This window comes from Barbatula barbatula (assembly GCF_947034865.1).
Source record: "Barbatula barbatula genome assembly, chromosome: 11".
In the NCBI taxonomy this organism is placed as follows: domain Eukaryota; kingdom Metazoa; phylum Chordata; class Actinopteri; order Cypriniformes; family Nemacheilidae; genus Barbatula; species Barbatula barbatula.
The window spans coordinates 5,730,423-5,753,644 of record NC_136774.1 but is presented as its reverse complement, the minus strand read 5'-3'; the positions used below and the strand labels follow the sequence as shown (position 1 = coordinate 5,753,644).

General features: G+C 38.2%; 1 protein-coding gene across 1 annotated transcript in view; it reads left to right on the top strand.

Moving 5' to 3' along the window:
• Positions 1–23,222, top strand: part of bmp1a (bone morphogenetic protein 1a) — a 51,627-nt gene that overhangs the window by 14,468 nt on the left and 13,937 nt on the right. The window contains exons 2-13 of the mRNA XM_079466708.1: positions 4,294–4,407; positions 4,952–5,101; positions 6,114–6,231; positions 9,141–9,319; positions 10,675–10,780; positions 18,153–18,277; positions 20,316–20,431; positions 20,519–20,621; positions 20,714–20,830; positions 21,433–21,578; positions 22,537–22,732; positions 22,978–23,103. Coding sequence (XP_079322834.1) covers positions 4,294–4,407; positions 4,952–5,101; positions 6,114–6,231; positions 9,141–9,319; positions 10,675–10,780; positions 18,153–18,277; positions 20,316–20,431; positions 20,519–20,621; positions 20,714–20,830; positions 21,433–21,578; positions 22,537–22,732; positions 22,978–23,103 — 1,596 coding nt within the window. The remainder of the gene's footprint in view (positions 1–4,293; positions 4,408–4,951; positions 5,102–6,113; positions 6,232–9,140; positions 9,320–10,674; positions 10,781–18,152; positions 18,278–20,315; positions 20,432–20,518; positions 20,622–20,713; positions 20,831–21,432; positions 21,579–22,536; positions 22,733–22,977; positions 23,104–23,222) is intronic.

The following is a 23,222-nucleotide window of genomic DNA, read 5'->3' as shown; positions in this document are numbered from 1 at the left end:
CCTAGCAACTGTTTGTTTGGGTTTCAGTCGTAGCATTGGTGGGGCTATCTTTCGTGCGCTTGTTTGGAGTTCCTTTGTACGCCCTAATGCACTTGTATACTCTGAAGCCTTTTAGCATTGTTCAGAATGCATAATATAGCATTCTTTATATATTTGTTTAAGTTGTTTATGCGTTTGGACAAACACTTAAAGATCGGGTAGCAGCAATATTCCCTTCCTGTTTTTTACATTCTGCACGTACACGCCGATTGCCAACAAAACACACACACATGACTTTAGCAGTGGGACCATGCCATCTATCAGTTTCAAACGATCGCCAAATCCAGCGTTATATCCACAGTTTATATAACATCCATCACTGAAATGCCTTTGACAAACAAAAGCACAACTTCTCTCACTATCACAAGAGTAAAGAGCTGCAGCTGCAGGTCCACAGCGCAGCCGATCTTGACGCAGCGCAGCCTAGTATCTTGATGGTAAGCGGGTCTTCCTATCACTCATCGGTTGGACAGAATACGTCATACGTCCAACTCATTTTTTTATAAGTTTACCGTGTTAAGCATGAGAAGCCAGCACGTTTAAAGAAGTCGGAATAGCATGTTACCCGTTCTTTCAACGCTGGCATTTAACGTTTGTGCCTAACACGTACCGTTTGTGCTATGGAAATAAATGATCGCTTTTAAAAATTAAACTTGACGATTAAGACAAATTGGTTTTCACCACGATTCTTTCTTAGTCGTGATATTAAAAGGCTTGACGAAAATGCACATTTTACACAGGTGATTGTGGTGGTGTTGATGTTCCCTGCTGCTAAATCTTGTAATTACAATAATCCCAACATGACCTGAAGGCAGCGTTACTTTGACTTAGTGTTTCTTGGTGTAAATGAAGCATTTTTATATTTAATAGTTTTTTTACGACTAAACGAGTAAAACGTGTCTGTCTGCATTCATTACCACTGGAGTTTCTCATATAACTGCGGACATCTGGTAACTGGTTCTTATGAGAACACCTCTGGACAGCTTTTCAAGATCTCTGATGTAGAACATGGCATCATTACACTGGTTTTGTCTTCTTCTTTTATCTGTGTCTGAGTTCGGGAGAAATGTTAGTTTTAGCAAGAGAAACGTTACGTCTTGGAAGATTTTCTTGTCCGATCTTGTCGGGAGAATTGAATACCTTTGTTTGGGTCAGTTTTAGTCTGCAGCCTCAACAGTGTCGTGTAAAACAAAGACAGAGAGACTAACATCATTTCGTATAAATACCATACCATGCATCATTTTTATGGTTATGGTTGTTTTAATGAAGTTAATCCCATACATTTAAAGGAACAGTTCACCTTCGACAGAAACCATCATTTACTCACCCTGTAACACCCTGTGTCATTTTCTTTGTTGGGCAAAACGCAAAAGAAGATATTTAGAAAAACGGTTTTCTGTTTCCAACATTCTTCAAAATATCTTCTTTTGTGTTCTGCAGAGGAAAGAAAGTCATACAGGGTTGAAATGACAAGACGGCGTGTAAATAATGACAGTATTTTCATTTTGAAGGCGAACTATCCCTTTAAGTTCAGATACTGCAATGAAAAGTCCAGTGAGATGAAACTCTATTCTTATAGATGTTTCTTTTGGAGCTTCTTGTTAGGATGGTTTCACGCTGCCTCTCGTGGAATGTGGTTGTCTGTGTGGATGTACTTTGAGAAGAAAAACCCTGTTATTTCAATGCTGTCAACCGCTTTAGTTCAGCCTGTTTTTAGAGTTCAGTGGAGTTTGTCTGCAGGCATACGAGAACAGACCGGATATTCCACAGTGAGTGTCATAATGGCATAAAGAGATAATTATAGTAATTAAAAAGTTGCACAATTTCCTTTTACTTTTATATAAATAGTGACAGTAACTGTTTATGTTGTTCCTCTAAAAGTTTTATTCTCAGGTAGTGGTATAATGTGTAGTTTTGAAAACAAAATTCAGTAATTTCATTTTTCATTGTATTTGCAATAGTATGTACATTTTAAACATGTACGACTTCCTTGGGCTTAAAACTAAAATGATATTTAAAGAAAGGAAATCGCGTTGTTAATAGCTTTAGATATAACCATTTTATAAAAGACTATTTAAAGAAACAGTTCACCCAGAAATGAAAATTCAGTCATGAATTACTGGCCCTCAAGTTGTTTGAAGCTGTATACATTTCTTTGCTCTGTTGAACACAAAAGAAGATATTTTAAAGAATATATAAAACTACACAGTTCTGGGGCGCCATTGACTCCAATAGTACATTTTATTGCTACCACTGTAGTCAATGGCGCCCCAGAACTGTCTGATTACAAACATTCTTCTAAATATCTTTTTTTGCGCTCAACGAAATACAGGTTTGATACAGCTTGAGGTTGAGTAAAAGATGACAGAATATCTTTTTTGGCTGAACTATACCTTTATATAAATAGGTATTCATGAACGCTGGAGACTTTATGAACCCACCGGTCACTGTAACTCATCTTAGCTGGATAATAAACATAAACTGAGTTCTGATGTGTTTGTTTAGGGTCAAACAGCTTTTTCCAAGTACGAAAGAGCAAGTTATGCTGTTTGGAAGTTAGACACGTTGTTTTGTAGTGTTGTGGATGTCAAACCCCTGAGACAAAAAGTATTAAAATGTTCAACGCAGAGGCAGCAGACTTCTTGGTGGAGGAATAATTGGCCTTGTTGTCTTGTACAGGAAGCTACAGGTCACTGCCCCACGGCCCCAGGCTGGGTTATTAGCGGGCTATAGGGTCTTTTTGATCTGTTCCTGTCTCTTTCTTTCGCACTTTTCACACACATGAAAAAAAAAGAAACACATGCAAACGCATACTGGGACATTTTCATAAAGACGCAAACAGCCAGCTTTATGAGTCTCGTAAAATGTCTCTGTGTTTCGTAATTTCACTCTCATTATGAGAAAGAATGTGCTCTACTTTCCAGGTTCTCGCTGACTAAACAATGTTTAACATTTTCTTGCCAAAACAAAACGCTACACAGAAGTATTTCGATGCCCATTACTAAAAGCTCACTCCGTTTTTATTAAGGTGTGAAATTGTGTTGCATTGTGCGAAAAAGTTTATAACTCAAATTTATGTTGTTTGGTACGATCTATAATGTTTTAAAAAGTTTGGAACTATCTATAATCTATATTCACAATCGTTGAAATAGTGAAATATAAATATAGTAGTTGTTTGTATTACCCTGTACCATTCGTGCACTGTGAGATACCCTCAGTACCTGGGTCACATCCAGAATGAATGTCTCAAATCTTATTTATATTTATCTGAATATTGGAGTTCTGCATGCCTGCACTCTTAAAAATAAAGGTGCTTCACCATGCCATAGAAGAACGCCTTTTGTCTAACTGGTTCCGTAAAGAACCTTTAACATCAGAAGACACTTTCTGTTTCACAAAAGGTTCTGCGGGTAAGAAAGAGATGGTTCTTTAAAGAAACCTTTGACTGAATGGTTCTCTGCGGAACCAAAAATAGTCCTTCTATGGCAGACACGGCACTTCAAGTACCTTGGATTTAAAGTGGGGCGTAATGTTACCGATGTGCCAAATATGGTCCCTCTCAATGCGCTGTGTTCCAGAAAGTCCTTCTGTCATTGCACATTAAACTTTGTGAATGGCATGTGTTTCCACGTAGGTCAGCATCTCGTGGTGATTGTTAGAAGTTCCTTATTTATTGCGGTAGCACACTTCAATTTGTGATACTACTCGGCCTTTTCTCTCTCGCCTTTCTCTCCCGATGTATGATTTATTTATCACGGGCCGAGTGATGACCCCATCTATAAATGGCTTCGCAAGATGATCATTAAAAAAACATGAGGCGCCTATCAGCTAGCTAGACCCCGCAGGCTTCATCGGGGGTGTTCTTCAATAACCGTTTGGAGAAATGCGTGCATCTGCCACAAACACTATCAGAGTTAATGGTGAATGGACTGATTTGCTGTATTAGTTAAGTACAGTCTTAAAAATAAAGGTGCCGTAGAAGGACTATTTTTGGTTCTACAGAGAACCGTTCAGTCAAAGCTTCTTTAAAGATGCATATTTTTCGAACTTTTTTATAATCAGAAGAACCTTTCTTCGCCACAAATAACCTTTTGTGAAACGAAATGTTAAAGGTTCTTTATGGTACCAACAGTTTTGAAGCACCTTCTTTTTAAGTGTGTAGTGTTCACTGAGAAGCCCCTTTGCCTTGTTTGTGCTTTACATGAACGATTGTTGTCTTGAAATTAAAACTGTACTTTTTTGTGTTGTTTTCAGTTGCCTATCTAGGAGACATTGCACTTGATGAAGAAGACATGCGCATGTTTAAAGTGGACCGCATTATAAATCTAGCCCAGAGAACAGTCACGATTCTTAATAACAAGGAGACTGGTAAGTCTGACTGAAGTCTGTGTGTGTGTGTGTGTGTGTGTGTGTGTGTGTGTGACTTTGTGTGCGCACACAGATGGAAGTGCTTTATAATAAATTGTCTTAATTGGTGCTCGAAAACGCGTTAGGATAAATTTATTCCACAAGTCTATAAACCAGCTGATAAAAAACGATTTTCACAACTTCTCGTAATTAATACAAAATACAGAAAAGGGAAAGCGATCAAGATTCCTCCCATAATTCCTCTTTACTTTAAGGATGTTCTCACCAAAGAGAGGATAGAAAGTTTAGTGTGAGAGCCGAATGAGCAGGTGATGAATAAATGGAAACAGGGGTCGGGTTCAAGCTTTAGATAAGACCGGTCTGTTTAGCTAAATGAAAGTAAAATGTATTTGTGTAAAAGTTTGAAATGAATACGTAATAAAATGATTCCTATATTGTTGATCGAAACAGATTTTTTGGGCCAGTCTGTGTTGTTTAGTAAGAAATCATCATCTAAAATGTAAATCTAACTTATTTATAATTAAACCTGTTTATTTGATGTTAGCAATGGTAGGTTCACTATCCAATGAGACGAGTCCAAACAATACTGCATCCGATCAGGGGTCCCGTCGCAGGAAGAGAGCAGCGACCTCCAGACCTGAGAGGGTGTGGCCTGAGGGTGTCATCCCTTATGTCATCAGTGGGAACTTCAGTGGTAAGTGAATTCACTTGATATGAGAGGATGTGCATTATTGTGGTTACAGGCACAGTTTAAAATGGTTTGCAGGCCTTCAACGAGGACCTTTAAGACACAATATGTAAGATTTCTTTGAATAAACAAAAAAATTCTATCGCAGCCCTATATATTTGATTCACTTTGTGCTTTTATTATCTCCGATGTTTTTATCAATGTTTGAATCCGGAGAAATTCAAAAGTTGTATTGCGTGAAAATGGGTGCCGGTCAACTTCGGTGTTATCCCAGCTTTAGAAATCATACATGTGTTCGACTTCATGCGGCGCTGCTCAGAAGGTTTGGCAAAGCATCGCACTGAGCCTTTGTTATCAAGCTACGCCTTTGTTATATTCTGCGACCTCTGGCGGCGAAAATGACATATTCTGCCATTTCATATCATTTAAAAAAAATAATATGTACTAAAATGAGCAATTAGGGAATAATTCACAAAAAGTACAAAGTATAGTTTTAACTATTTATGTCAAAGAATATTTACTTAAATTACATTTTTTAGAAATAAAATAATTTATCAGTAAGGCTGGTAGATTTATTTGGCAATGGATAACCCCGCCTACAACAAAATCTCATAATCCCGAAATCTTGCTTCACAAAGCCGAATGTCCAAATTGGGTTTTCAGAAAATCTCTGAACGTTTATATGATTACATAGTGTGTTGTCAAAATTGACCAGTACTTTTTAATACTTTATATCAGTTAGACATTTGCAAAAACCAGCGAGAAACATAAAGGGTGAAGGGTGAAAAAGAAAAATCACGAATTCTGGAAATACAAAATTTCAGAAGGACATCAGCATATGAAACATTCGATGTTGGCCGTGACACTCGGATTGGCTGTGATTTTGCCATCTACTATGGCAATTCACTTAAAACCGTTTTTATTGAATTTTAGTTGTACAGTCCTATCAGAATGCCTTTTACTCACCTGTACAGTTAATAAACCGGACTGCGTGTGTGTGTTTGGGTGTGTTGCACAGGTAGCCAGAGAGCCATATTCAGACAGGCTATGAGACACTGGGAAAAACACACATGCGTGACCTTCATTGAGAGAACAACAGAGGAGAGCTACATCGTCTTCACCTACCGGCCGTGTGGGTAAGTGTGTGTGTGTCTGTCTGTCTGTAGTATGTTTAAATGTTTCCACAGCAGGAGGATGTGACTCCTTCAGGAAGAAATCACGTCTGTCTCTCCTGCTCATGTGGAGCATGGGCTTTTCTTCTGTATTTTACTCGGCCTTTCTTTTTCAAGCCCTTCCTGATTTATCGCCTAAATGGTTTTCTGTCCTCTTCATCCGTCCTGTTCCACTGTTCCTGGTTATCTTCGTTGCGTGCCAATAAAAGGGTTTGTGTGTGTGTGTGGGCCCTCGTGTCTTGACCTACCGATTGCTCTATTCTTTACTGAGGAAATACCAGGCGACTTTCTCACAGTGTTCACCGCGGGACTTGTCACCTGAAAGTATGGGTTTTAATCTCCCACAATGGCTCCCTGTAGATGCTTTCAGAGGGTGTCAGGGTTCAGACCCCTAGCTTGTTTGACAAATCAGAGCCCTGGAATCAATGTTGGCACCGTGGAGCTGTTTTCCCCTGCAGGAATGGGGTTTTTGATCTATTGAAATAGGACTTTTTCATAGTGACAGAGTTTTATGTACTGTGTACTTTAACTTCTTCACACACAGCTTCATTTTCAAGTCCACCCAAAAAACGTATTAAAACTAAGCCGTAAAACCTTTGTGTCGTTCAGAAATCATGATGTTATGATACAACATCCATAAGCACATTTACATGTGAATTACACAGATGTAGAGAGGTATAGGCTGGCATAATAGTGCGTTTGCCATTTACGCAGAATTCATTACTGCACTTAAAAGGATAGTTCACCCAAAAATGAATGTCATCCCTTCAAACCTGTATTCATTTTGTTGTTTATCTGAACACAAAAAAATATATTTGGAAGAATGTTTGTAATCAAACATTTCTGGGGCACTATTGACTACCATAGTAGAAACAAATCTACTATGGTAGTCAATGGTGCCCCAGAACGGTGTAGTTTCCCACATTATTGATTTGACATATCTTCTTTTGTGTTCAACAGAACAAAGACATTTAAACAGGTTTGAAACAACTTGAGAGTGGGTTAGAGATAACAGAATTTTCATTTTTCGGGTGAACTACATCTTGAAATCTAGCCGCAGTTAAAGGGGTAGGGGACATTCCCCTTCTAGGTGGCATTTTATTAGACATGGACTGGATTGGATACCAAAAATAGAAGCTCATAATTTAGCATCATGTCATCCTAGATGTCTGACATCCTTTAGCTGAATCATTTCATGTTAAATTGTCATGTTATCTTCCTGTAGGGATCCGACGTGTTTCTTGTGTTTGTATGCAAGAGATTTGAAGTAAGTGCTTGGATCTGTTTGTTTACATTTTAGTTGTGCTAAATAAGCTCGACGTATTAATAGTTGTCTATCACAAGCCTACAATTTCACCTCATTAAATACATAATAACTCAGTGGTTTGGATATGTGGGATGGCATGAAGATAAATAATGAGACAATTTAGTCCTTTAAAAGCCCTTAAAGGGATAGTTCACCAAAAACGAAAATTCTGTCATCATTTACTCACCCTCAGATTATTGCAAACCTGTATGCATGTCTTCGTTCTGCTGAACACAAATGAAGATATCTACAAGAATGTCAGTAGCCAAACAGATCTCATCCCCCCATTGACTCCAATAGTATATATTTTCCCTACTATGGCAGTAAATGGAGAATGAGATCTGTTTGATTCTTCCAAATATCTTCCTTTGTGTTTAGCAGAACAAAGAAATGTATACAGGTTAGGAGCAACCCGAGGGTGAGTGAATGATAACAGAGTTTTTATTTCCGGGTGAACTATCCCTTTAAGGAAAAAGTAACATTGACAGGTAAATGTTGCATGGACAGTTTGCTTTCTCTTTGTTTAAGTAGACTTTGCGGTCGAGCGGTCAATGGAAAATATACGACATTTCATCATGTGCCGCCTTCTTAGTCATTTTTAGTTCTGTGAAAGTACAGGGGTCCTTTATGTCTCACACTGCAGGCCGTGATGGACAAGCAAACACTGTGTGTGTGTGGAGCTGGGGCTAGGGAGGTGATGACACGTTACGCTTTTTTGCCCTTTGCAGCCAGCGGTAGTTGCAAATGGGGGGAGCCATGGTCTGATGAGCCTCTGTGTGTGTGTGTGTGTGTGTGTGTGTGTGTGTGTGTTCACGCTGTGTAAAGTTCAAGGTAAAATTTCTGCTGGTTGCACAGTAATTAAAGAGTGTTTTTTTGCACCCACAAAGTCTGTGCGTGTAGGTTCATGTGTTTGTGCTCTGTGTGTGTTAGCCTGCTCTCAGCGGTCTTTCTCTCACAAATAACATGACCTTTCAGAAAGAGATTGTTATATTGCCTTTTGTGTGTTTTGTGCATGTGCGGTATTAAGGGCCCCTCCAAATCAAAATGGGAGCTTGTGGCTTAAGCTTGTAGGTGTCTGTTAGTTTGGAGCTGTCTATATGCTAACGTGTTCCAACAAAAACGCTTAGCAGATATGCTTCTACTGTGTTTCTCTTCTGGGGAAACCGAAGACCAAAATGCTGAAGACTTAACGTTGCCGTTTTTCAAAAGTAAAGATGTTCCTTCAAACCACCAGGCCAGGTGGGAATAAGCAAATCATGGTTTGTGGCTGTGAAGTAAACTCTAAGCTACTGGGTGTTTATAAAATAAAAGAAGCCTTTCCGTATGTCCTGCTCTACTCTTTTAATAGGAAATGTGTAAAAGAGGAAAAGAAACGAAGGAGTCAAGCGAATAAATAATTATAAAATAGATTTAAAGGAACTTTGAATGCAGCACAGGGTCTTACATTTAGTAAAAAAAGCAATTTGGCTAAATAACCGTCCACCGCATGCATTTGTCATCAATACAATGAAATAAAGAATGCAATAAAACAGTGTATATTATAAATAATGGTGCCTGACTTTCACAGGTGCTGTTCGTACGTTGGACGGAGGGGAGGAGGTCCTCAGGCTATATCCATCGGGAAAAACTGTGACAAGTTTGGAATTGTGGTGCATGAGCTCGGTCACGTGATCGGATTCTGGCACGAGCACACGCGGCCCGACAGAGACGAACACGTCAGTATTATACGGGATAACATTCAGCCAGGTAGGACAAAAAAACACACACCCCAAATGATCATTATATTAAATGGTCACACCTGGTCCTTGATTCTGATTGGTTGAGCCGAGTTCTAAACCGTTATAAACGTAAAATGATATATAATATGGAATAACCGTTTTATACAAGCAACAAACCCCACGAAGCAGTGGGTTACAAGTGCAACTAAGGGGGTTTTAAACAACAATGCACTGCTCCGTGGGCCTTTAATAGAGTTTATTAGATTCACGCGCAAATGGTGTGTTAGGAATCTGCATATATTGTTGTAAAACATAAATTGTCATGGTTATATGCAGAAGATCGAACAGATGCGTTCGGCCAGTTCAGGCATGAGGCCAGTTCAGGCAAAAAGCACAAAACATTGTTTCGTGCCAATATTCAGAGAACATAATCAGCTGTTACACCACATGCTTGGAACAACGTGGCCCGTTTCGTAAAACACATTCTTGGTTGCTGAGCTCAGCACAAATCCCACCTGCATATCCATTTCTCTTCGATATTGCCGTCCAGAATATTTGATGTGAAACATTTGTTACACAAGAGACAAGTGTACAGTTGCCACAACAGTTAAACACTGCATAAATGCTATTTGGTTTCAAATCACCAGCCATCATTAAAGTCATTAGAAATTGTTGAAAATAGTTGGATGCGTGACGGAAGGTCTGGCATTACCACTGGCTCTTTGTTTTCATATTTTGTTATTGAATTCAATAAAATTCATATATCTGTAGATGTGCCCAAGCGTCAAAGTTCTTGAAAGTGCCACTGTACACCCAAAAATAACTCACCACGGGTCATTTTGGCAACCAACCAGCCGCACATGTACAGATCTGTCCGTGAAGCTGAAAATTCATCAAATCTTTTTTCGCAGCACACCCATGAACAAAGGCACATGGTATCCTGAAATAAGGACTGACAACATCTATGGAAATAGTGTTGTTATTACATCCTTATTATGTGGTAAATATTTGTAGCAAATGAGGGCATTTATTCTATAGCTTTAAAAATGTCAGAGGGTTAAAATGCAGTGAAGAAATATTATAGATTTTGTACAATTTTACCTTGCTTGAGCACAATACTTTCAGCGGCTTTCAGAATTATTGCCAACTTGCAGGATGTACGCTTCAGTATTTGTAAGCTATGTTTACCCTCCAACGATACTTGGGAACGTTCCCAGAGTGCATACGTGCTGCTCTAAATGTATTGAACATAATAAAAAGGTAATCTGAAAAATATAATGTTGTAATAATAATATCTAAGCTGTGTAACTTTGTAACAAAAGCCAGAACAGTAGTAAATCGACATTACTTATTTTCACAAGCATTCTTGATATCCTCCCACAGGACAAGAGTACAACTTTTTGAAGATGGAGCCTGGTGAGGTGGACTCACTCGGAGAGGTCTATGACTTTGACAGTATCATGCACTATGCAAGAAACACGTTTTCCAGGTAAGAACCCGTCCTCCAACAGGTGTCTCAATTGTATATACCGTTTTACTATTTATTAACTTTCCTAAGTGATTCTTTTTGCCCTGTGAGGGATGAACAGGTATAAATGGCATTGGCTTGCACGCAGAAGGGACAATATATACATTGAGATTAAGGATGTTCTCACTGTGCTATAGACTGTTGCCATACACAACACAGTAAACACATTCATTGTCGTTATGCACCAACTTATGGGTCTTCATTAGTTTTTTGTGCAACATGAAATCAGTTTTATCTTGTATAATTCTGTAACAGTCAAATCGCTCTGGCACACACGCTCTGTGGCTTTTTACGTTGTGTCAGGGTGACCCTTTTCTGTGGCATCAGCACTTGTGAGATGCACATGGTTATCTGAGCATCTCTCTTTCTGCTGAGCTTTCGCAAGACAGCTTTTGTGCTTCTCGCATGCCGATCAGTAGAAAGAATGAGAAGTTCATATAATTTCAGATCTGTTTCATGATCTCATCTCTTGGTAAACTGAATTCATACTCGGCTTCATGTTTCCTCGTGGTTTCTGTGGCAATACCGTGTGATGGAGCCAATATATCCTGGCATGAGTTTAGGGATTAAGCTTTATTCAGCTTTGAAAAAGCTGCTACCAGATTTACCTTTGCTGTATTTCCTGCTTCTAGGAAGAGGAACATCCTTTCATTCGTGGTATGTGTTCTGACACATTCCTCAACACATTTTAATAAAATTATGAAGCCAAACGTTTTAGTGTTTTGGAAGAACCGTGTACCATAAGAACAGGAAGTTTAAATAAACAGGGTCACAGGAGGACTCTGTGAGGTAAGTGCTTTTTCAAACTCGACAGAAAGCAGTACAATGTGCACTACTGATCAGCGGTTTATTTACCCCAAAAGGTTAGATACGTTTTTGTACATATGGTTTTAAAGTCCCCGTGAACCGGAAGTTGGGTTTGTTTTTACTTGTTGTATTTTTTTGCATTTCCGGGTAACAAAATAGTGGCCGTTGCTTTCGTCGTTCTCTGCGATTTGATGAGATGTATAAAAACAGCCCTTGCGTTTTGAAATGGAACTGGCAGCAGACAGTTGAAGGGGAGGAGTTAACAGATGCTCCGCCCAAGCCGTCTAACATATGTCATTTAAGATGGCTAGTCATTACAGGAAGGAAGTGCATTTTCAGATTTTAACTAAAGATTATGAGGGCACACGAATTTAAAAAGAAAATGACCCACATTGATCAACTATTTACAATAAACACTGCAATATTTCATGAAAAAATAGGCATTGTCATTTTTCATTTCAATGGGACTTTAAAGTCTACATAATGTCGACACTGTTTTCCTTCTGTTCTTTGCTGTCTTCACAATCAACCTGTTTTTTAGCTGATGTCACCTAAGCAAGAAATACCGCCAGCATTTAGACAAGGAGCTATTTGATGTTGTTAATTGTTAATACAGTAATGCTGCTAATGTTAAAGTGGTATCTTTGGAGTATGTTAGCTCTGAAAAAATGTTTGTCAATTTTTTTACTTTTTTACTTGAGGTATTGTAAAGTGTCAGAACATTTGCAGAACTTACTGTCCATAGCACAAGTAACTTCCATAAGGACATTTTATTCTGCTGGTGTGCCATTTAGAGAAAAGGATTACGCATTTCACCGTGTACCAGCATTGAAGTCCAGTTCATCTTTATTACATTTGCGAATGCATTTATTAAATTTGCATTCAGATACAATTCAGATTCATTCTGCATGCTGTGGCATGGATACACTTCTCTTTGTGTATGACACGGACCGGCTTTGATGCAGTAATATATGGTAATGACTTTTACCTCAAATGAAAGTCGTGTCTTTCATTCGGGTTAAGCACCGCTGATGTTTTATCTTCTTAATGCCTTTGTCCATGTGCCTCAATGGACCGACTGATCTTTTGTCCCATCCACACACGAAAACAGTTTATTTCTGTTTATGACATCTGTAAACCATACTTCGACTTATCCTGTCATTTTGCAAAATGTACTCTGAGCATGGCATAATGGCCAGTGAACCAATCAAGCGACATCTCTTTAGATAAAATACACATTTCAAGTCAAACATTACACAAAAACAAATTTGTATCAATTGTTTAAATGTATTATACAGTATTTTGACACGCTCTGTGGTAGTCAAACAATATTGGATCAGGTCTAGAATCATTTGCGTGAAGATCACTTAGTTATGTAATGTAATAGCATTTATGTATTTTTAAGTGTGGCTTAGGTGACCAAATATATAAGTATTTCATTTGAAAAGGTACGATCCCAAGCAGGTACTTCTGTTTTACAGAAATCGGTTTGAGATATGGTTTTAACCTTACCGTTTATGTGTGTAGTTTGTGATTTAAGATGTAGCTTTAGTCTGAGAGGAAGTCTTGAATAGTCCTTAGCTAAGTGAAGTAAGCTTATGGGACTTTCTGCTGATCGGATATAAGAATGGTTTCCTTATTTCGGGATTTTATCGAATATTATCCAGAACAGTTTTGACAGCCTACAGCCAACATTCGCCCGAGGTAACATGAGTCGAAACACAAGCGAATTCAGCTCTGCACTGCGTCTATGAGAACCATCTGTTTCCTCAGCTTTTGTTCTCCTTCAGTTCTCCTCTGGCCTCTGGTTTATTTTCGAACAAATTACTATTTGTTCATGGCTGCAGGATTCTAGGAAGAGAGCGAATGTCTGGATTACTTTATTTCAGAAGTCCAAAACATATATGATGCAGTAAAAGGCTCTTGTAGGTTTGGTACCATCACGCAACAAATGCTGTTTAAAGTCATGAAGGTCTCATACACAGCAGGTTTAAATGATGTGATCACTAAAGTACAATTCACTCTCAGGTCATCTTTTGAGCTTCATTTTGTTCAGAAGAGGTGATTTCTGAGGTTTTGGATTTGTGGATTGATCGTGAACATGAGAGGCGGGCATTAACACATTGACAGGCATTTAAGCCAATCACAGCAATGATGGAAACAGATGTCACGTTTCTGTAACTTTTCTGCTATTGAACAGTGTTCTTGTTTTTACTCATTTTTTTGGGAGATTTGATTTGATGTCTTTGTAATATTTCTCTTGTTATATTGTACTGTCAGTTGATCTGAATTGCTCTGCCTGTGATATCTCCTTGGGGAAGTTTTGTGTCGTCGAGCCATGTAAGTCTGTCTTTTACTCAAGACATGAATTGAAGAATGTAGAAAAAGAAAGACTTTATTGATGCCACAGGGGAAATCTAAATGATCATGTTTTCTGATAGACACATTAGAACTGTCACATAGTCACATCAGAGCTATCTGACTTATCAGGGCCTTGGTGGTGCCTGTCTATAGTTTATTCCCAAACAAGATTCATCTCTAAGAATTCTTGAAATGAGGTTTTTGATTTACCAACTTACGGACACACATGATGATGCTTTTAAGACTATTAAGAAGTGATATGATGTAATCAAATTTTAAACATTTATTTTCATCATTTCATTATTCTATTTGTTCAATTCACAGCCCACGTCAAAACGCTTTATCATCTTCACGTGGTATTTTTATATAAATATTTTATTTACAGGTATATTACTACAAATATTACATATATGTAACATTATGATTAATATACTGTATATATGGAGGTATTTTATAGAGATGCAACCATCTATATAAACAATATCAGTCGATAAAAGCATATTTTCACACTATCGGCCGATAGTTAAGAAACAGCTGATGATCAGGGCCAATATATTCTGTTGAAACGCAATGAATTTGTTGATCTGTATTTGCAGCTATCACTTAGAATAATCGGTGTCGGTGGAAAAGTTTAGTGTCAGTGCATCTCTAGTATTTTATATATGTTGTTTATTACATTATAATATATATATTTCTAGACATTGGGTTGTATTTCTTTTAAAGCTGCAATAACTAACTTTTTGGTTGAAATACACAAAAATAGTACCAAAAGATATATGTTTTGCAAAGTGATCGTAATTGTTAATCGTTTATTGTTTATTTGACCTGTCCCATCACATTTAGCTGTAAACGCCAGTTTGCCTTCATTCGTCTACAACGCGCCTAAAAAACGTACGTAAAGCAACCTGCAAATGTGTTTTGAACAGAGATGTCGATATAGATGGATCGCCGCTTTAACATTGTCGCCTGACCTCACTTGCTATTCTGCGTGAGAGTATTTGCGTGAGATGGTGCTGTTTTTATATAAGGTCAATTCAGGGACTGGTTTCTTCAAAAACATCTTTTGGGAGTGTTCTGGAAAACTCAACCCCCAGAGTTAAGTATAGCACAGAACAGATGAGCACAGTGAGAAGTCATCCAGGGCTTCCTCGCACATCATTTCACAGCAACCCATACTTCTTAGATGATAACTAGAGACTGTATGATCAAGACCTGTGGGTCACAGGAGGGAGTTTATTATATATTTCCTCCCCTACAAATTCCACTTTATTCCAAATACCAAAGGATGGGCTCATACCAGTCCCTGTATTGTTATTGGCTGCTGTATTTGCACGACCGTCCTGCTGTTTTATTTCCCATCATGCCCGCTGTGTTCGGAAAGCGCTCGTACTGTAAATCTCCGTGGGAAGATTGGCTATTTGATTGCACTTGTATTGGGAGGTTGTAATGGCCTTCCTTCAAGTTTTTTTCTCAACTTTTCTCTCTGAGAAGCGAGTGGGTTGTCCTGCCTTTTTGTCTGGAGGATGTTTTCCGACCCCTCTCTTTTGTTGCCTGAGCCCCATTCTATCCACCCTAGTCAAGGAGGTTTTTCTTCTTGATGCTGGTACTGGCCATTCGAGCCAAAAGCAAATAAAGAGCTAGCAGTATGTCTTTAGTGTGAGATGACACCAAGCCGAGTGCTAGCGCTCACCCACACATCTACTGTTCGACCTCTATACACACAGATTGACAACAAGAGTACATCTCATGAAAACACTGGCATATTTCTCCTCCAAATAAAAAGAAATGTATTTAAGGATAATACAATTTGTATGCTCCATTCAAGACTATTTTTATGCTTAAACTCCGTCTCCGTAAATTGTTGGGACATCTTAATAAGGTTTTTTTGTGTTATCGCTCTCCATGGTGATTCTCAGTACTGCAATTCCGTATTTTAAGTCTCCTACTGTATTTTTATTCCAAAAATACGACGTTCTTTCTACAGATGTCTTTCACATGAAGCTTGTAGTTAAGCTGAAAAGGCCATCCTTCCCTATTTGAACATGCCTGCTGTTGACTGGAAGGTTCCCATGGGAACAAACAAATGAGCAGACCCTCACTGGGCACCACTGAGAGAAAAGCAAGACGATAAACTAGCAAAAAGTGTCAAAGTACGAAAAGAAGGGTGAGAAAAGAGACAGGTTTTTGATACTGAATCATTCTTTGTGGCACTATGTAAACGTTTGTTTTTTTCGGTCTCAGTCCGTAGACCTAGAGAATGAGATTTGTTGCAAAGCTCAGGCGACCGAAGCCAAATTCATTCCATATTTACACAACTTTTCTTTCGTTTATAGCTTTGGATTCAACCACATGTTCTCATGATGTCACGGTTGAGTTTTAAGGATGCTGTAGGCCCGGGACGGTAGATCAAGCGTACAGTTCACGGTGTGGAGATGTTGAATCCAAGGTCCTAGGAAAGAAAATGTCTTGTGACTTTGTGCTTATAAATATGTTGGAGTAACCGTATGTTTTGGGGCTATGGACACAAAAGTGAGTTGACCAGTGAGCAGATCCAAACCACAGCTGCTAATAAATTACTCTAAATTAAAATCAAGGTTGGAATCTCTTTAATATTTTAATTATTTCTGCTGGACATCAATGGAGAGGAAATGTAAACATGCCTGTAAACTACCCAGAAATCTGTCTCTTATTATTTTTAAAAGAGATCTCAAGAATGTCTCAGACTGAGCTCAGATTATTAAAGATTTCAATATGAAATCTTGACATTTCTGATCAAGTTTACAGAAAGCAAGCCATTTTACCCCACCAATCTACATTCATCTACATATTTCGGTTTTCAGTTTCTTATAAGCAATTTTAGGAGAAGTATCTGAGACTAAGTCGATACTTACATGAAACAGAACTGTGAAATCCATCAAATCTCATGAGCTGCCACATCTGAGCATTAAAAACTTCTGGGCGAACGTTGTGAACCAAATGTTGTTCTATCCTGATAAAGCATACATCAATGGAAAGCTAATTTATTATGCTTTCAACCAATTTAGACCAATGTACCCTTTTGACTGGATTTGTTGTCCAGGGTTACATACTGTATGTTGCATATATTCATATAATATATTTAACATTCCAACATTTCTGTGATACACAGTCTTTGTGCTCGTGTCCTTGTGACAATCAGTCGCTGTAAACACCTGTTAGTAATATTCATCTTGGGTGGTCTGGTCAAAAATAAAAGTTGTAAATGCAATTTATTTGCGACCACGTCGTATTTATAAAGGAAACACTACTTAGTCACTCCCGCATTCATGATAACGTTCAAGGACCACCTACTTGCGTTGGACATTTGGACCAATTTGGAAATCGTTTACCCGAAAAGGACAAATCTTTCATTGCTCAACCTCATGTCATTCCAAACCTGTATAGAGCGGTTCACACGCTTAACTTTTTCCATAGTTTTTCTATGTAACGGCGTGCTGACACCCATTGAGAGCTTTTGTTTACAGTCGCAAGTTGGCGTGGCAATTTCTGTTTTCGAAAGCACATTCTGCACTGTTCTTTTTTAAAAATATTCCTTAAAGGTACGCCGTGCGTTTTTAGGAGCAAAGATGTGTTCTGTGAACGATCCCTGTTACTTTCTGTCTTCTGCAAAACTCAAAAGAAGATCCTTGGAAAAATGTTGATAGCAAGCAACATTGAACCCCGTTGATTTATATTGTGTGGACAAAATTTCTCAAAATGTCTTCTTTCGTGTTTTTCTTTTGTGTCATATACAAGGGTAAATAATTGATGACTGAATGATACATTTTGAAGTAAAGTTTTTGTGTAGCTTACTTTAAGTAATGCATTAGCAAAAATGCCACTCTTTTCCAAATCCAATCTCCAGAAGTCAATAAATTGTCATACCTATTTTAGACACATAATCTTTCTAGCTGTGTGCAATGTTAAATTTCTATATTGAAAGCCGAGCAAAGCTTTCTCAATATACTCAACATTTACTCTCCTCAAAACTCTTCAGAACTCCTCAGTTACCATTAAAATGGGTCTTCTACCATGGGATTCCAGGGAAAAATGTATTATAGTGAAATAAGTGGGTTACGCTATATTTAAATCCTTTTGTATCTCTGGTTTCTAACTATATCTTTTTTTTATTCGCCTTGTGTTACAGAGGGATATTTTTGGATACCATTTTGCCACGATATGATGTGAATGGAGTTCGGCCACCAATCGGTCAAAGGACCAGATTAAGCAAAGGAGACATCACACAGGCACGCAAACTTTACAAGTGTCCAAGTAAGATAACCAAACAATCTTAAGTAAATTACTCAAAACGTAACAAATGCACAGACGTACTTGCATTTTGCACTTTTCGAAAATGTCATACAAACTTTAACGGAAAACCTTCTGTCAGTTTCGAAGAGAATAGAAGATGTGAAAACTATTCGCATGTTCTCTGCATTTCGCAAACTTCACGAGCAGTTAGGTCTGGGCAGCAACACTTCCCCAAAAGTACGCGCAGTGATTCATGTTGGAACGGCTAATAGTGCAACGCTCATTTTGGTGACCCTTAGCATGGTTTCCCTACATTGCAATGTACTCCGGTGGAACAAATCAAGGGTTCTCAAATGTAGTTTGCCTTGTCTGGATATAGCAAAGCATCCGATTGATGTGGTACGGTATCTTGGCGACGGTCTCGGTGACTCCCAGGCCGAGGAAAGACACAGTAAACACTGGCCAAGCACAGGAAGTTTGCCATATGTCTTCTTTTCCAGATAAAAAGGAAGTCGCTTTCTAGGACACAGCAAGTGAATGGAGTACAAGGGGGTCAAGACATTTACCAAGTGAACTTCAAACAAATACCACCAGAGAGTGAACGTGTGTAAACCTTACAGCAGTGTGCAAACACATCATAGCGGTGTTAGAGGAATGAGAAAAATTTAGGACAGCATGAAACTGACAGTATTTTCCAAGTCAGTGCATGTTCTTTTTCAGAAGTCGTCGTCAGGGCGTCTTTTATAATTTTGTGAGATTAGATGCATGTCAGAAAAAAACGCTTTTTCTCATTCACTGGTGAGATAATGAACACTAACTTAATCTATTGAATGAAATACCAGTGTCCATAAGGTCATTCTAAGACATATGGGATAACAGGCCATGTTATACAGTTTCAGACAGAGGCGAGAGAATTGTTTACAGCACCTCAAAGAATACAGTAACACTACGGTACAAGGCCACGTTTACACGATGAAAAACGGAAACGTTTTTCTTTTGCGGTTTTGAAACGCAATTGAACAATTTCATTTTGATTATGAAAAATGTATAACGGGTTATTAGTTTAATAAAAATATATGTCGCGAAACTACGAAAACGAAGTTACACTTGCCGTGTGTTGCACATTAAGAGTGCGTAATATAGTTTCTTGCATGCGCTTAATGACACATTCCGTCTTAGGGTTTGCGTTTGTTTATGTTCACATTTGAGAGACAATGTGTAAAATAACATTTAGGCACACTGGTTTTTCCATATGGACATTTTATAGACTGGTCATTTTTAATTATTTGGAAAATGATTATGCATTTGTATACTGTATTACTCCTAAATACATGTTCAAATATTATTGTTGCATTGCTTAAAAGTGAACATGAACTGTGCAGTATCTTTTCTGTTATTTTTACCTGTTACTCCGGTTTCCATTTTCTGCAAATAAATGCAAAAAGGTTTTCAAACACTGAACCGACTCAACACTTGCCTCTAAGAGTCTCTGCTGTTGCAATACTCCAATTTTACATGCGACCAAGCCGGTACACTGACTGGTTGATATTGTCTAGTAGTAAGAGATTTTAGCCGGAAATATCTGATCAATTTGAGATGAAAATTCTGCAGCTCCTCTATAAGACCTTGTTGCATTACCTGCAATCAATAGATTATTGCATCTTCATTGCATATTTTAATATTTTTATTATAATTATAATTACATTGTACTTTCGGTTTTACCAAATGTTATCATCCAGTGACGATCAGAGCCTTTAAATAGTCAGCACATTTAATCCAGTTTGCCACCCATTGTTTCTTTTCTATTGAACTCATCAACCTACAAAAAAGTTTGCATTTATATCGAATTTTAAATAGATTTTTTCACTGTAAATAATAGGCGGGTGCATAAAATTAGACGCAGATGCGGTTTATCACATGAACGTGCTCAAGGCGTAAGCTGTGCAAGAGAGCTTGCGTTTGCCTTGGTCCATTTTGCCCCACAGCATTTCATACAGTACCAATAGAAAAATGTTGATACATATTAATGCTTTCTTTGTTTTCTTTCTTTCTTTCTTAGGATGTGGAGACAGTTTACAGGAGAGCAGTGGGAACTTCTCTTCCCCTGGCTTTCCCAATGGTTATTCAGCATACATGCATTGCATCTGGAGAATCTCCGTCACACCTGGAGAAAAGGTGAAATTTACTTTTTTTTATTGATGTTGGCGTTACGTGTCACCTATCGTGTAATCATTGTTCGTTTTTTTATGTTCATTTTTTAAGATCATCCTAAATTTTACCTCTATGGATTTATACCGGAGTCATTTGTGCTGGTATGATCACGTGGAGATCAGAGACGGATATTGGAGAAAGGCACCTTTGAAAGGTTTGAAATGAACCTATGAAATTCACAAAAGGATGAAAGATGCGGAAAATAAAGCTTGTTAATGAATCGCTTGTTTGTGACTGTACGTGCAGGTCGATTCTGCGGTGATAAATTACCAGAGCCGATCATTTCGACAGACAGTCGGCTGTGGATTGAGTTTCGCAGTAGCAGTAACTGGGTGGGCAAGGGATTCTCTGCCGTTTATGAAGGTACTGGAAGAATCATTCAAACACATAAATGCACTATTCGATATTTTAACTGACATTTAAAGAAAGTATTGTAGAAGGAATTTACAGCTGTTTTGTACCCTTTTCTGTCTTTGTTTCAGTATTAGCTCAATACTCAAAACAATGGCTATTACTAATGCTTGGCTGGTGATGGCAAAGTGCATACTTGTTAGCATGTATTGTAATAAGGCATTACTCTAGTATTAGAGCATCCTGTAAAACACAAACACACATTGTATGTAAATGGGATGTAGCCAGTGAGAAATGTACCAAACTGCACATTTTGGGGTCACTGTTCAGAGGTGAGGGGAAATGGAAAAATTGAAATAGCTTAACAACAGAAACGATGTCAAATGCATTCGTTTTGAGAGTCGTTTTGTACTACAAACCTTCATCCAGACATATGAATCACAGAGGGTTTCCATTAGGTAAACACCTCTCTTTCCAGTTATGTCTGTGGTAATGGAAGTATACTTTAATATGTCATCACTGTTTTCATGTTCAGTATCCTCCTGTTGTATTACAGAAATATCTTTTTTTCCACCTGATTATGATTTCGATGATGGCATCGTTCTGTCTTGCAGCTATTTGCGGCGGGGAAGTGAAAAAAGACAACGGTCAAATTCAGTCTCCAAATTACCCGGATGACTACAGGCCCAACAAAGTGTGCGTGTGGAAGATAACCGTGGCTCAGGGCTACCATGTAGGCCTCACCTTCCAGTCTTTTGAGGTATTATTACTTATTACTGTTATTATAATATAACGTATTACTTTGTTAGTTATTATACGTGTAATTAAGGCCTTATAAACCTTGTTTTACTGTCAGTGCTTGAGAGAAGCTGGTATAAAGCCGAAAGTAAATAGTTCATGACTGAAGAAAATTATCATGGATACATAAAAGCTTAGTTTCGTCTGGCTGTGAGAGAGTAATTGATGTAAAATTCCGATCAGCGATACATTAGCATCTTCAATCGGGTGTTTATTAAAGTCTTTTTGTGCACTTTTTCCATATTTGAAATGTTTTCTTAAAATATTTGTAAGTAAATAAGAAAGACCTTTACACAGTCCTGGGTTTCCATCAAAAGTTGCGAATTTAGCTTATGCCCAAAATTGGAATATTGCATAAAACGTTTGCGAATAAGCACCGTTTCCATCCAACTAGATATCCGTCACTTCCTAAACGGCCACTAAATATCAGTAAGAAAAGTGAGAGAAGTCTCTGAATATGATAATTTTCATATATACTATATTCATAAATACTTGCACAAGAAGGCGATTACGAAACACAATACATTTGCTCAAGCATTTAAGAAAGTCCATAACAACATTTCTGATGCTGTGTAACAAGATCAGTACTCGGGTTGGTGAGGTTACGCCGTCACATAGTGCAGTTTTTTTACGACTTTTTGGGGGAATTTATTCGGCAAATGCATTTCCATCTCCTATTATTCGCATTAACACTCTTTCACAAAAATTTAAAGCAACTTCAAGCTAGCGCAAAAACTTTTTGCGAATTAAGTGTTTTTATTTCGTATATTAGCCTTTCCATCGCTCGTTTCTTATGCAAAACTTCAAAATGCTAATAAAACCAGAGTGATGAAAACCCGCTTGGTTAATTTCAGGGTAATTTTAACAGCATGTTATGCGTACATTAAAGATATTTTTATCTTCTGCTATTTCGATCACAGATCGAGAGACACGACAACTGCGCGTATGACTACCTGGAAGTACGGGATGGGAACTCGGAAAGCAGCCCCCTGCTGGGCAGATTTTGTGGTTATGACAAACCTGATGATATTAAATCCAGCTCCAACCAGCTCTGGATGAAGTTTGTGTCGGACGGTTCTGTAAACAAGGCTGGGTTTGCTGCTAATTTCTTCAAAGGTGAGAAATTTGTTGTACGGTGTCATCTCTGTCAATATAATGTATGCCAAAAAAATCCCAGGTATTCATTATTAGATGATTCAGACCAAATAATAATATTGTTTATGATACATATACAGTAGTTTCTCATATACAGTGCATTCATATTGGTTTTAAAAATGTGTTGCTTCGTTTTATTTGCTTGAACGATGCTGCTCTGTTAAGTATACCACATTCTAGTCGGATTCTTTTGTCTCTTTATGCAGAAATGGATGAGTGCTCCAGGCCTGACAATGGTCGCTGTGAGCAGCGTTGTGTCAACACGCTCGGCAGTTACAAGTGCGCCTGTGACCCTGGTTACGAGCTGGCTGCGGACAAACGAAGCTGCGAGGGTCAGTATGTGAACATTTGTAACGTTTATGACACTGACACTGCGTGAAAAAAACAGGAACGGATTTCAAATTCACCCTGTATATGACTACGGTGTAACACAAAAGAAGACATTTTGAGA